This window comes from Diabrotica virgifera, chromosome 5 (assembly GCF_917563875.1).
Source record: "Diabrotica virgifera virgifera chromosome 5, PGI_DIABVI_V3a".
In the NCBI taxonomy this organism is placed as follows: Eukaryota; Metazoa; Arthropoda; class Insecta; order Coleoptera; family Chrysomelidae; genus Diabrotica; species Diabrotica virgifera.
The window spans coordinates 232803927-232819446 of NC_065447.1; the positions used below are offsets into that span (position 1 = coordinate 232803927).

At 33.5% G+C, this 15520-nt stretch overlaps 1 protein-coding gene across 2 annotated transcripts in view; it reads left to right on the top strand.

Annotated features, from left to right (window-relative positions):
- Positions 1-5826, top strand: part of LOC126884726 (dystrophin) — a 95400-nt gene extending 89574 nt beyond the window's left edge. For both annotated transcript variants that reach the window (XM_050650855.1, XM_050650856.1), the window contains exons 10-11: positions 2276-2572; positions 5465-5826. In XM_050650855.1, the coding sequence (XP_050506812.1) occupies positions 2276-2572; positions 5465-5672 (505 nt within the window). In that variant the 3' untranslated portion in view covers positions 5673-5826. The remainder of the gene's footprint in view (positions 1-2275; positions 2573-5464) is intronic.
- The last annotated feature ends 9694 nt before the right edge of the window (positions 5827-15520 follow it).

Here is a 15520-nt window from a genome sequence, read left to right on the forward strand (position 1 = left end):
TTAGTGCATTTTAAAGATTACATTCTAAGCTTTAAAAAAAGCACTTATAAAACTGTAATAGATCTGTTCAAACTTGAGTAATACCGTCTTAAAGTGGTGGTAATTCTATAAAACTACGAAGATTTCAAAAATTACATTTTTTGAGACGTCATATCATTTGAATTAAATTTTTGAGATTTTTTTTAATGAAACATCATTTAGTAAGATGCTTGAAAGGTAAGTTGTGCAAAATTGAGAGTTTTATAGGAAAAATTGTATTAGTTACACATTTTTAAATCATTTTTAAACAAAATTCATGTAAGGCTCACTTTCCGCCCACACCGTACTTATGTCCATACATTTTAGTTCTTTCTATTATAACCATAAGATAGCTTAATTATTCTTCTTTCATGTTCAATTTGTAAAATTTCATTTGATCTATTAGCTAAAGAATTACATTAAAATAACTCAACCGTGCACTTCGTCGTACGTTAGTTTACAGTGCGCCAATGTTTGTGAGAAGGGTGACTTTAGGGTGACGTTATAAATAAAAAATTATAGAATATACAGATTTAATTTTAGAAAATTCTTTATTCAAGGTTTTTTTTGTAAAATTTTCTGAATTTTTCAATGGAAAAGTCAGTTTTTTCTAAAATTTATATTTTCGGAATTATTTAAAAAAACATCTAATTTCGCAGTTCATTTGATATGTTGTTTATTAAACATTTCTTAGTGAAATTACAAAAAGTTCTATCTTGTTTGATTTTTTCCGAAGTGAAAATCTATATGCACTCCCCTACTAGGAGGCTTGGTTTGTTTCAGTTCGTTCAGAGATAGCCATACATACACTCTCTGATGATCGCTAATGGGAGTGAAAGTAGTAAGAATGTTTATAGCGCTTTGAACGAACTGAAATTTAATACGTGTCTTGACTTCGTTTTACGGCACATTCTTCTAAATACTTGTACTTGTTTGTTCCTTTGATTTGTTAACCTTCATGTACTTCCAGCTGTCTTATTTTTGTATTCTCCGTTGTTAGGTATTCAGTTTTAGGTTTATTTCCATTTCATTCTCTGTATATTCCTGTTCCCCAGTTTTCTCATCATAAAGCTGAGGTCATTTTCGTCTCGTGCGATTACTATTAATTTGGTCGTCAGCACAACTTAGAGCAAATAGGTATTCGTTCCTTACTGATATGGCCATTCCGTCGCACTTTTCCATGGTTTGAGGGTTTTTTCCAGGAATACTTTGAACAGGGCAGTAATGTGGAGCAGCCTTGTAGTAGTCTCTTTGTTGTCTTAAATGGATTGCATATTTTATTGTCCGTTTTGATAGCTTGTGACGATAATATAATTTTATCGTCTAGAGTACGCCAATGAATTAAGTAAAACGTGTTTTTGCACCGTCTTGGACGATATAAAAGTCGGAACGAAAAGACTAGTTGATTATTATTCTTGGAGCGTTGATCGAAGAATAATAAACAACAGCGAGGTACAAGAGGTGAGTTTATGTAGGTAGTAGTTCCCGACCATAGGGCTTTTCATCGACTGTCAATTGTTTCGAGCTTCTGTCATGTGTCACATAATAAACAACAGCGAGGTACAAGAGGTGAGTTTATGTAGGTAGTAGTTCCCGACCATAGGGCTTTTCATCGACTGTCAATTGTTTCGAGCTTCTGTCATGTGTCACATAATATTAATATATCTACGTCATACGTCTTTGGTTTGTATTATTGTAGATACCAATAACGTATGACGTAGATATATTAATATTATGTGACACATGACAGAAGCTCGAAACAAATGACTGTGAATGAAAAGCCCTATTTTCCGCTGTCGTTTTGGCGAGCTGAGCGAATCCGACAGTTTTCCTCTTACCTATCCTTATACGAGCGCTGATCGTATATCCCTAATATGTCTTTTCATCTGGCGAGCTGAGCGAGATTCCGTTTCTTCCCTTTCCTTATACATTCATGTAGTATTAATAAAAGCAATTTCTATTTCACGCGATCGTCAAAATCATTCATTCATGTACAAAATATCGTCACATCGGCCCGAACAGAAAGCTCGATGCGTAGATTATAAATTATTTTATTAACGAAATTAACGAGTAATTAAGGCTAATTATCTTATCTTTTGTATGTTTTGATTCCAAGTAAAAAGCGAACTCTTTTCTTAGACTGATTTAGTTACTTGGAGTAACAACGCAACGACCGCGTTACAAGCTACTGTGTTATTCTTGTAGAGTGCTTTTTTACAATGAAATAAAATGATGAAAATTACTTGTTTCTTTTCAGATTAGAAATCTACGCTAGTCGTTTAGCCGAAGTAGAACTTCGGGCAGCTTCTCCAGAAGATGAGCATCGCCTCATAGCCGACTACTGCCATTCCTTGGAGGGAGCTCCCGCCAGCCCTGGTCAGTTGATGCTGGTCATCGACGAAGAGCAGAGAGCCGAGCTCCAAGAGATGATTAGAGAATTAGAAGTTGAAAATCAAGCCTTACTACAGGAGTACGATCAGCTTCAGCGGGGCAGTAATCCTATTCCGCAACCTCAGCCGCAACATGACGTATTAGCTGAAGCTAGGCTGTTAAGGTAACTTATATACAGGTTTTATAAATTTACGTCAATTTTGTACCATGATACTATGGTACCAAGTTGTCCAAATTTCTTCTTCATTCATTATTATTTTTCCTGTTGAGTCAATGAGTCTATAACGTGTTGTCTACAGATGATACAGGTCGACGATTTTGATTGCTTTTTTTAACCTATTGAACATTTATCATGTTTGGCTTGTAACTCTTCCATTTCGATTAATTTATCCTCTTTCCATTTTTCTTTGGCCAATTGTAATTGAGAATCGTCTTACTTTACTCCTAATTTTCCAAAATCATATTACGGAAACAAAACTTCCACAATTTCTTTAAAAATTATGAGATTTTATCATAATTTTTATATTAGGATATCACTGGCGAAGCGTCCATGTAACCACTGTTACCATTGGTAACAGTTAAAAATCTTGTAAATAAATATTTTATGACTAATGTGAAATAATTCCATTTATCTATATTTTTACCAATAGAAATACATTATTATACAATGTGTTAATAGTACCTAATTCAGTAAATAGCCAACCACTCGTAGACACACGAAAATATTGGCGAGTTTGTGTGACTCAATTGCACTTTATTATACTCTGTTACCAGTCTCATTTGTGGTTACAATGGTTATATCCTCGCTGTCGCTCGGGACCGGCTAGTGTCTGAAAATTTTGAAAGAGCAACGGCGTGAGCGCTATGTGTATATCGGTATCCCTGTTTCCAGATTTTAATTTGGTTACAGTACCTATAAAAAGTGTGCGTGCAGTTAACCATGGATGAGTGTCGCTGCGTAATCGATCAACTACTTGAAAAGTAATTCTCCTTGTATAATTTTGAAGAAAAAAATGAGATTATAGAAAATGGAAGACCTATTTTAAACAATTTAAAAAAGGAATCAACAAAAAGTTGTTCGATATTTTAAATTTAGTTGGTACAGTGAAAATCCTTGGTTATGTGGTTGCAAGAAAAATAGACTGTATTGTTGACCATGTCTTCTGGTTTCTACAGAAAAAATGGGTGGACCAGGTTCACGATTTAAATAGTTTTAGAGTTTTAAAAAGGAGACATGAAATTTCTCCGTTACTTACATGTAAGATGTATACCTAACTGGATTCAGTTTGGCAAAACAGGAATCGAAAGTTCTCTTAACCAAGCTTTTAAAGCAAATATAGCTAAACATAATGTATATATATATATTGTTATATTTCTATTTGATATGAAAATTAAATTTTGATAATTATAGATAAAATTCAATTTAATATAAAATATTTTCAATTTTCTCAACCACGGGCATATAAATTTAGAACAACCTGTATACAACAAATTGTTATATTTAATTTTAAGAAGTGATTAAACGAAACTCGGGACAATGCGCTTAAAATAAAACTCAAGTGAAATCGATAATAGGTCATTATCGTTGTTCGCGGAAGGTTCGATCATTAGCCGATGCTAAATAAGACTTAGTGGAAGTAGATAATAGATCATTAAATTTTGTAATTAGTAGAAAGTAATTTTAGAATGGGAATTAACTATTTTTCTTTTGAAATCCATTAAGCATATTTAGAAAGATTAAAAATTGGTTTTGAGGAATACTGCGAATGAGAGTTGGTTGGTGGAAGTTTGATTTGTGAATCTGGAAGGGATATTTAGAAAGTAGGGGAATGAATGACAAATAGAGATCAGAATGTTTTGAGCTGTCGAGAAGTGAAGTCCAGTAGTAGACGGTAGTGTACGGAGAGTGAGAAAGCCGGTGTAGTTCCGTGAGTGTGGAGTATCTATCGTGGAACGAGAGGTAGGCCAGGTTGAGAGTAAAAGAACCTTTTTGAGCCAAGAGTTCCCGGTAGCTGATTGCAGTTTCGAAAAAGGTAGAACACAGCATCACGACAGAAGCAGGAAACGAGAGCTATACGAGCTAGTTTCAGAGGAGAACATTACTGGAAGCCAGGACGAGGTTTTGATTGCAGCCAAGGATAGCAGGAAACGGGTCTTGTGTGAAGACATTCTCAGTTCACCAGAAAAAGGTCAGTCTCATTTGTTTGGACATGAATGTATGGGTTTTTCGTATTAAATACCACATTTAAAATTGAAGAAACATAATCAATAATATCAGAAAAGCTTCATCAAACTTAAATAGAATTGTTGCTAATAAATCATAATAGTTAAATGTTAATAAAAACTTTCAATTGGAAACCAAAAGGAAATAAGATTCCCATGTGTAAATGTTATGTTTAAGAATAATAAGATATAGCAAATATTAAGCAGTGATTGCCAGTTAAATAAAATAAACAATATTTTGATTACAATTGTAACCCATATGTGTTATTATTTTACTTTTTTCTTTCCTATCCCGATTAGGAACCATTAAGAAATACTTAGAAGCCACGAGAGTAAGTAATTAATTTTATAATTCGCCCTGAGATTGAAAACATATTGATATGTGATCTGGTAAATTAATTAGATTATGATTAACATAAACATACCGTATGTTTTTTTACCAAACAAGAATTAGCGTTTCGTGGTCATTTTGAGGGCGACGACTCTGACAATCGAGGCAATTACAGGGAACTGTTAACATTAATTGCCAAAAAAGATCAAAAATTTTGCCAACATCTAGAAACATCAACTGTTTTTTAGAGATTTTCAAGTGATATACAAAATTATATTATTGAAGCTATATATTTATTTAGCCATATCTTCATTTTTTTAAATAAGATTTTTTGCATCTGGTTTTGGTAACACTTTGGAAAAAGTCACGCGTCGCCACTGTAGGATATACGTTAACGTGTTAAATATTAAGAAATCTAACGACAAATTTTTAAAAGCAAAGTAGTCCTTTGCTTACACAAATAAATATAATAACAGTTTCAATTTTTTTTTCTTTTTTCAGGCAACACAAAGGTAGACTAGAAGCCCGCATGCAGATCCTCGAAGACCACAACAGGCAACTTGAAGCACAACTACAACGTCTCCGTCAGCTCCTCGACGAACCTGGTCCTACCTCAACGCTACAGACTCGTAGCGTAACAGCGTCACAATTGAACCAAGACACTCCTGGTAGAATTAATCAGCCTCCTCCTCCTGCCGACCATCGTTAATGTTTCTCCAAGTTAGGTTAGGTTAAGAAAAATTTTGACTGATTGTTGTGGCGAGATGTGATGTCCTATCCAGCACTCGTGGTTCGGTTGTCGAATAGATTGTAAAATGTTTTTATTGTGTTCTCTATTGAATAGTACAATTTTTACAAATTTGCGTAAGTGTTTGTTGAAAAAACGTACCCAATGTATAATTCTGGTTAAGAGAATGATACTCGATATAAATCCTTCTAACAAATTTATATATCTTTGCTATTAATGGCACAGTGGCGGATTGCCTTGGATGAGAACTTGGGTGAGATTTTTCCTAAAAACATGTTTTGTAGCCTCTTTCTTCTCTTTAACCTTTTGTTGCACTCCATCATTACACCATTACGTCTCTTTGTCCCTTTACCTGATGTTTTTCCTAGTACTTCCTCTCCCACTCATTTCACAACTTTGCTATCTGCTTCCCACCACTCATTGACTGTACCTATCTTTTTCTTCAAGCTCTTCCAGCATTCGGTTGGATAATCATCATTCTATCACTTCGTTTTATCCTATCCTATTATTTCGTTCCTTCTACTCGTTCAAATAATACCTAGTCCATTTCTGTCGTGACTGTTCGAACTATTAATTAAGTTAGAATATATTAACCTGAATCCATCTCCAATATATCTCGACTTATCTTTCCAACGAGTTTCTTGCACACAAAGTAGACCAATCCTTCTCTTCCATATGAAATCGACTAGATCTCTTCCTTTACCTGTCGTACTTTCGACGTTAAGTGTTTCAATTCTCAGGACTAGCTTCTTTAACCGCTTCCGTTCTCTAAGGAGTAGCCCTAGCTCACTTTTCGCAGGGGTCGGGCCGTAGAAGAATGTCATGGTTGCGGAATTTGGGAGAGTGGTTTGGCTGCACCACTAATGAACGCGTAAGAGTGGCACAAGAAGAAGGCGCGTTGCTTACGGGGAAAGCTCTAGTCCTAAAACTGTTCTCCATATGTCTTACTCCCATGATTATAGCAAAGATTTTGAAAAAAAAACATGCCCTTTCTGACTCAAACCCTCTTCCTTTATCCGGGCTTGGGACAGGCACTGATAGTTACTGAGCTCCTCACCCAGCAACTAACAGAGGTGGAGTTGAATAAAATTATTTGATATATGTATATTTAAAAAACCAAATTTATGTAATATATCTACCAAAACAACAAAAGGGAAGTCAGAATAAATGGACAACTTACAGTACCTATAGACATACGTAGTGGAATAAGGCTCATTGAGTCATATGCTCTTCAATTTAATCATGGATGAAATCATCAAAGGAAGAGGATACAGAATGGGAAAGGAAGAGGTAAAAATACTCTGTTACACAAATGACGCAATATTGATAGCCCAAGATGATGACGCTGCAAAGATTAGTCATATATAACATAAGAGCAAAATAATTCAATATGACAATTTCATCTCAACAAACTAATTCACTTTCAAATAGAAATTGATGGTATCAGTATTGAACAAGTAATGGAAATAAAATACATTGGAATGCTTGGAATTACATTGTCAAGCTACGGAGACAAGTGGAATTGCTTATAAAGAGGAAAAAGAAGATATTTAAAAAATGTTCGTCATTTTTCTTATAATATGCTTTGATGCCTTTAGATGTTCTGGGCCTCACGCACACTACATCAAAATAATCATCGTGGCGTCCTTTGTGAACCGTGAACCTCCTTTCAACGATTGGAGCTAGTAATTGTTCCCCATAAACGAGGAATTTCCAGCAAGCGCGAGTCATAGGCTTGCGTTGATTATGTCCTTGCCCTCTGTACACGGGAATACGTAAATTCGGTCCCAAGAAAGATTACGCCCAAAATAACGAGTAAATTGGGTCCCAAGCTTTGTTTCTACCTGACACTGCATATGTAAATTCGGTCCCCAGTAAATTATTTTATGAAGGGTTCAGTAAATAATAACATCTTGTTAGGTATTGAATAATTTCTACATAAAGTTAAAATTAGTGTATCTGTACATTAAAATTATTACATTATTTAATTCCTACATGCTAAACAGACTATAACATTTTCTATACCATGCTTGCAAAAGATGAAATCGGCAGCCTATTACTTGAGCTAAAGGCCAAACAAACAAACTAAAAGTAGACAACAATGCAGCCAAGTATTGTAAAACCCTTAGCAATTAAGATGGTTGGGACCTTACCCTTTGTTTACATGGGCGGTTTGCCAACGTTTGACGCCGCGGTTTACCTGAAAAACCCAACCGCCGCGGTTCAAGTTTAACATAGAAACAAATGCAACCGCTCAATATCGTACACATGCAACCTTTCCGTCGTCAAATCGCGGCGGTTGTAAGTTTACTAGGGGAGGAATGAGACCGCCAGTCAATCGCTCTCATGTGTACGAACCGCGGCGGTTGGGTTTTTCAGGTAAACCGCGGCGTCAAACGTTGGCAAACCGCCCATGTAAACAAGCTGTTAGAGTATGGAAAATTTTTTACCCTCTCTCTTAGAGGGTAAAAAATTTTCCATACTCCAAGGTTGGGACCGAATTTACTCATTGACAAAAGGGTAGAAAGTTTTTAATTTAATCTGGTACCTGCCGGGACCCAATTTACGATCACCTTTGTACACACCGCCCGTCGCTACTGCCAATTGAAACTACATTAATATAACAATCAGCATTAATAATAAAGTAAATCACTAAATAAAGTCATTGAAAAATTAACGCACTATAATAAAATCGTCCCTTGGACTTAATGATAGCTTATTTTTGTTTGAATAATTGTTAAAAGACAATCAGATAAAAATAATTGTCGCTTTATAATCCTTCCAAAATCCACAAAAGACCATAGCCATTAGCAACCTTAACAAGATAGGATAGATTACAGAATCTCGTCAAATTATTTTCCTTAGTTTTGCACAAAAATACAAGGCTGATTATCCAAAGTATCTGATATACGTTAAAAAACTATATAAAAAACACTTATTTGTAAAAATATGGCTCGTTAAACAGTATCTAAGAATAGGCATGTGATAAGTTATTTACGGAAAGAAAAATTGTTCAGGATTCACTCTATCCATTTTGATAGTTAATAAATATGTTAATTATAAATAGTTTAATAACATCCGATACGCAGATGACACCGCCGTAATGGCAGAGAGTCTATGAGACCTTCAAACCCTGTTAAACGCTGTAAACGACGAATGTACTGCAAAGTGTTTAACAATCAACGCAAAGAAAACAAAATGGATGGTGGTCGGAAAAATTAATATCGAAGACCTGGTACTGAAATTAGATAACAATATCCTGGAAAGGGTGGAACACTTTAGATATCTGGATAGCTGAATTGACTTCCGGGTTGAAAGTGATGAGGAAATTTAGACCATGACCCTGATTCTAATTCATTTCGATGTCGTTATTTAATTTCGACGCCGCCATGATGGTTGCAATTTATAGCGATTCTTATTCATTTCGATATTAGTTACAACTGGGGATATTAACGTTATCATTTTGACAGTGCTCAAAATTTGGGTTGGCGCTCCGGTTTATTGGATTTATTGGCTACTCAACCACCACAACATTTGTTGATAGTCTGGGAATATTATCGAAAAAATGCCATTTTTTCGAAAAGTTATTTACCAGCTATTGTATTGCTAAAATCGAATCTCAAGATTGCATATATTAGTAATATGGGGTATGACAAGTCCGCATAAGGTGTGTTATTTTATTTATAAACAAATTAGCACTCCTAAATCTTCTTTTTTTTTTAATTAGTGCTCTGTAACTCCTAAGATTTTTCCTTTAAACCAAAAACACTCAAATAAAAATTCAGCGTAATTTAGTTCTGCGCAAAGTTATTTTTTTTCCCGATTTCCTTCAACAAAAATTTTACTCGGAAAATCGAGTTTTCCTAAAAAAATCTGCAATTCTCAATTAAAATTTTAGGGAAGTAATTATTTATCAATAATTAAATAAATTGATGTAATGAAAGATTTTTTATAGTAGATTATATATCAGGAGGCCGGCGACAATCTAACCAATAGTTTAGCAATAATTAAAATGTTAATTAAAAAATTTCGGTCGAAATAATAACCAGAAAGATTATGATACACCAGAATAACTATGATTTTCGTATAAAAAATCACTATATACCTATTCAACGTACTTTACAGAATTGAAATTGGACTATTTGACCGGTCTCAGGAATGTTACAAAGAAACTATTTTTTGGCTTATAAACAAATAGAACCCCCCAGAAAATATTAGATTAAATTAAATTAAGTTAACGCTGTTGGAAAGGGCACGGCTACTGTGCCCTTTTCGAAGAAAAAAAATTGAATTGCGAAGAGTGGTTCCAGGTATAACCGGTCAAATTTGACCGGCATTTGCGACAGAATTTCAATCTTTGGACCATTATCTTTTTATTCCTGTCCTCTTTGTACATACAAATTTTCATATCTTCAAGACACTCATAACAAAAAAGATTTATGTCACCAAGTTATTTAATTATTGATAAATAATTACTTCCCTAAAATTTGAGTTGAAAATTAAAGATTTTGTTTGGAAAACCCGAATTTTTCGAGGAAAATTTCTGCCGAAGGAAATCGGAAAAAAATATCTATATGTGCAAAATTAAATTACAGTGAATTTTTATGTGAGTGTTTTTGGTTTAACGTTAAAATCTTCTGAGTTACAGAGCAATAATTGAAAAAGATTCGGAGCGCTAATTTGTTTATAAACCAAATAGCACACTTTCTGAGGACTTTGCGTAGCTATATTACTAATATATGAAATCTTAAGATTTGATTCCAGCATGTCCAGCAATAAAATAGCTGGTACATAGTTTTCCTTGTTTTATACTAATTTTCCCAAATTATTACCTTTCATCTTTCATTGTGTTGATAATTCACGTTGTGGAAATTCTCAGTAGTAATTGCACAAGAGCTCTAAAATTATCGAATTTTTCCCGAGTGACACTTTGACAGTTTTAATTTCACGACCCGAAGGGGAGTGAAATTATGTCAAAAGTGTAACGAGGACAAAAATTCGATAATAATTTTAGAGATCGAGTGCAATTTGTTGCGATTATTTCATGAATAAAACTGTTCAAAACCAAAATTTTATTATAATTTATTTATGTAAGTACAAATTAGTACAATTAAACACACAGTTGTTATAAATATTTGACGGTTGAAAGTCATCAGTTTTATAATTTTAAAACATTAATTGTCATTAATGTCACTGAGGGCCGGTTGTTCGAACGGTAATCAACAATAATCACTATCAAATATTGAATTACTGTCACCAACTGTCAATGTCCACTTTTATTGGGTGGCTGAAAACATAATTGATTATAATTATGAGATTATTTAATCAATTAACATAACAATTATTAACATAATTGATTAAGTAATTTCACAATTGTAATCAATAATTATGATTTCAGCAACCCAATCAAAGTTGACTATGACAGTTGGTGACAGTAATTAAATATTTGATAATGATCATTGTTGATTAGCGTTCGAACAACCGGCCCTTTATGTATTTTTTCGTAGCAACGAAGGGCATCTGACGTAATATACTTGACGACGGGATATTATCAAAAATTATCAGTTTAATTTTTATTTCTGTAGCTTTCTATTGGTCAGAATCTCCTATGAATGAAATAATCAATTAATATATTTCTAATTTAATACTATTCTATCTAATTCCTCCAAAACCAGCAAATTTCCATAAAACCCAGCCATATTAATACCCTTTGATTTAGTTTTCCTTGCAAGAAACAAACAAAACACATCCCCTAAACTAAACCTAACCTCGCTTTCGGCCATTCATATTCATTCATGTCTGTGTCACAATAATTTCGACTCGAAATTATAATATCAACCACTTTTTTGGAGTCGATATTAATTTCTATAAGTCACTATTTTATTACATCATTTCGTTAGTTCAACTAAAATCCACAAGGCTCGCACAGTCGCATTTCAACGTCGCCATATTGATTGCGACTTGTTTTGAGTCGAAATTTGAATTAGAATCAGGGCCCAGAATAGAACTTGCACGAAAAAGCTTTATTAGCTGGCGTTCTGTATTGTGCAGTAGAAGTCTGTCATTGATCACATGTCTTAAGAGTATTGAAGTGCTACGTCTGGTCCGTTTTGTTCTATGGATGTGAAACTTGGACAACAAAAATGGAGTATCTTAACAAATCAGAAGCGTTCGAGTTGTGGTGTTACCGTCCCATGCTCAGAATCCCGTGGACAGCACACATAAACAACGAACATGTGCAGGAGACCATGCACAAAGAGCGAGAATTGATCAAAATCATTAAAATGAGAAAGGTTCAATAGGGCTTTTCATCGATTGTCATTTGTTTCGAGCTTCTGTCATGTGTCACATAATATTAATATATCTACGTCATACGTCTTTGGTTTGTATCATTGGATATACCAATAACGTATGACGTAGATATATTAATATTTAGTGACACATGACAGAAGCTCGAAACAAATGACTGAATGAAAAACCCTATACGTCGGTCATATAATGAGAGGACCTAAATATCGCTCACTCCGGTTGATAATTCGGGGTAAAATCGAAGGAAAACAAGTTGGAAGAAAAAAATTGTCCTGGCTGCGTAACATTAGACAATGGACAGGTCGAACGGTCGAGGAATTGTTTCATGTAGCTGCCGACCGAGAAAAATTTCATCAGCTTGTTAATGCGACGATATCCAACGCTTAAAAACAAACACGGCACACGAAGAAGCCCTTTTTACCATTTGGTTGGAAGAAAAGTTAGAAAGAAAAATTTTACTAGCTGGCAGCTGAAAAGCATGGCAACAGCAACTTACCAAAAGAACATATTGGGACCGTGCAAGTTCGGAAAAGCGAGACCTGGTTTCATAGCTTGGCAAATTTTTTCGCACTTTTAATTCTATTGGCCAATCATATTGGTCCTGGTTGCTGGATAATTGTCAAGGCCGTAGCCCAAAAAAAATTATAAGAAAAAAAGTAAGACTGAGGTTATGTTATTAAAAGGTAAACAATTGTATGTAGCAAATAAAATTAATTATCAAAATGCAGTACTGCAAGCAAAATACAATTAATAAATTTACTTTTATATAATAATTGCATATCATATCAATATTGTGGAGTAAAGTCTGTTTTAGACTATAACATAAAATGATATAAGAAAATGGTATACTAAGTTTCACTGGTATACTGTCACAATGTAAAACAGGAAACAAAATCTGTTAACAGAAAATGTTATACAAATTAGAACATGTCCTATTTGATAACAATTTTTAGTACACATATGTGCAGTTAGGTTATTTTAGTTATACTGTCACATTGGTTCTTTTAAGGTTAACTTTTCTTTTAAGAAATGTTGCAATGGAAGCAGCTGATAATAATAGAGTTTTCTTATCCATCATATAACATATCTTTGTAATATAAAATATCAAAGATAAAACTAACTAGGTTAAATGTTGAGGAAATGAGGTTAAAATATTCTTAAAAGAAAATAAGAAGAAGAAAATTGAGGTTAACAGTACATGCACCATCACAAAAATATAAAAAAGTACTTTTTTAGCATGTAATGCGCAGAATCACATAACATATTCTAATAGGAAGTGACAATGTAATACACAAAACCTCTTGTCTTAATATTGTACACAATAATTTCATGTAAATTTTTGTTATATCATTTTCTTATAACAAAAAAAAGTATAGTCTAAAACAGTCTTAACATATAATTTTTCTTCTTCAATGACAGTAGGTATGAAATATACGTAAATTTGACAATTTCAATTGACAATATGAATTATTTAACATTCTTCCGCTATTCGCGCACGATCGTTTCTCGTATCCCCTCCAAGTACTTGCACACCCCGAATATCATAAGAATGGACATTAATCTTTAGTTTGTTAACACTGACTTTAATTTCCTTTGATCACACTAAATAAAAATTTTGTAATATCATGGTCTTTAGAGAGGTAATCCTGAACAAATTTTTCGTTTTTGCAGTATACAAATGATGAAATCGCTACCTTGAAGTCGTATTTTAATGGAAAAAAGAAGGGTAATCGCGAATAGTTACTTCAAATAATATGTGTACCTAAAGTATATGGAATAAACCGTTTCCAAAAAAATAACCTTTTCTATAATGAATATGTTGTTGCTGTGTATACTATTTCTGCCGGATCCCATTTTTATTGTAAAGGGCCTCATAGACGTACATGTATACTTGAACAGGATACATGCGTAAGTTTATTGCAGGAGTACATAATACTGGAAGGTGTGTTGGGTAATACTTGCACAAGTACGTTACCTAACTGTACAAGCGAAATGAGACTTGTGGACATTTTTGTAATTTTTACTTGTGTATGTCAGACTTGCGCAAATGTAAATTGAGCGTGTGTGTGAAAGACTTCTACAAGTTTGACAAAGTTGTGTTTTGACCATTCGTGAGAATGTCTCGAAGAATTTATTTCGATTTACGAACAGGAACTATGTCTGTAGTCATTAAAAAGCAAAGCGTGCCAAAATAGGAAAAAAAAAAGAGAGAATATACAGGGTGTTAGTAAATAAGTATGAAAAGCTTTAAGGGATAATTCTACATGAAAAAATAATGGCAGTTTGCTCTATAAACGTATGTCCGCAAATGCTTTGTTTCCGATATACAGGGTGTTGAAATTTTTATTTCAAACTGTCAATTTTTTTATTGCTCTAAGACCGGTTGAGATATGAAAATTACATTTAGTGGGTTTCAAGAGGTAGTTATTGCGCATTTTTTGGCAAACAAAAACCAATTTAATATTCATCATTGGCGCGCCTACGGGTAATTATCTGAATTTTTTAAAGAAAAAAAATGCTACGCTACTGAGATATTTCAAATTAAAAATTATTTTTGCATTCCACGTTTTATTTATGAAAAAGAACCTTTCTTGTATTTTTTTTCCTATGGTGCACCGTTTTTATGCGAAAAAATAAAACATCTTCGAGCGTATTTTTCATTTCTTAATACATTATCAAGAACTCTCCAATATAATAATACCAAAGTAGAACAATAACAGAAAATATTACTAAAAAGTTTTAACTAGGTGCAAAGCTACAACAAATGTTCAAAATTACCTCCTTTAAAGGTGACAGAATAATTTTATATTCACCATTGGCGCCCGTACAGGTATTGGTCTGAATTTTTTAAAGGAAAAAAATAGTAAATCACTGAGAAACGTCAAATTAAAAATCATTTTTGAATTCCTCGTTCAATTTGCGACAAAAAATCATTCTTGTCTTTTTTTCATATGCGGCGCCGTTTTTATACAAAAAATAAAACATCTTAACGCTTACAAATTATTCTAGGTAGATTCCATACGCATAGAAATTCAAATACTTTGTAAACGTTAAGATATTTTATTTTTTGCATAAAAACGCCGCCTCATATGAAAAAAAGACAAAAACGATTTTTTGTCGTAAATTGAACGAGGAATTCAAAAATGATTTTTAATTTGACATATCTCAGTGGCGTACTATTTTTTTCTTTAAAAAATTCGGGCCAGTACCCTTACGCTCGCCAATGGTGAATATAAAATTACTCTGTCTCCCAGATAATATACCATCAAATTACTCTACCCTTTAAAGGACGTAATTTTGAACATTTGTTGTAGCCTTGCACATAGTTACAATCTTTTTAGAAATCTTTTCTGTTATGGTTCTAGTTTGGCATTATTATATTGGAGTTCTTGATCATGTATTACGAAATGAAAAATATGTGCGAAGATGTTTTATTTTTTTTGCATAAAAACGGTGCACCATATGAAAAAAAGACAAGAAAGGTTCTTTATCATAAATTA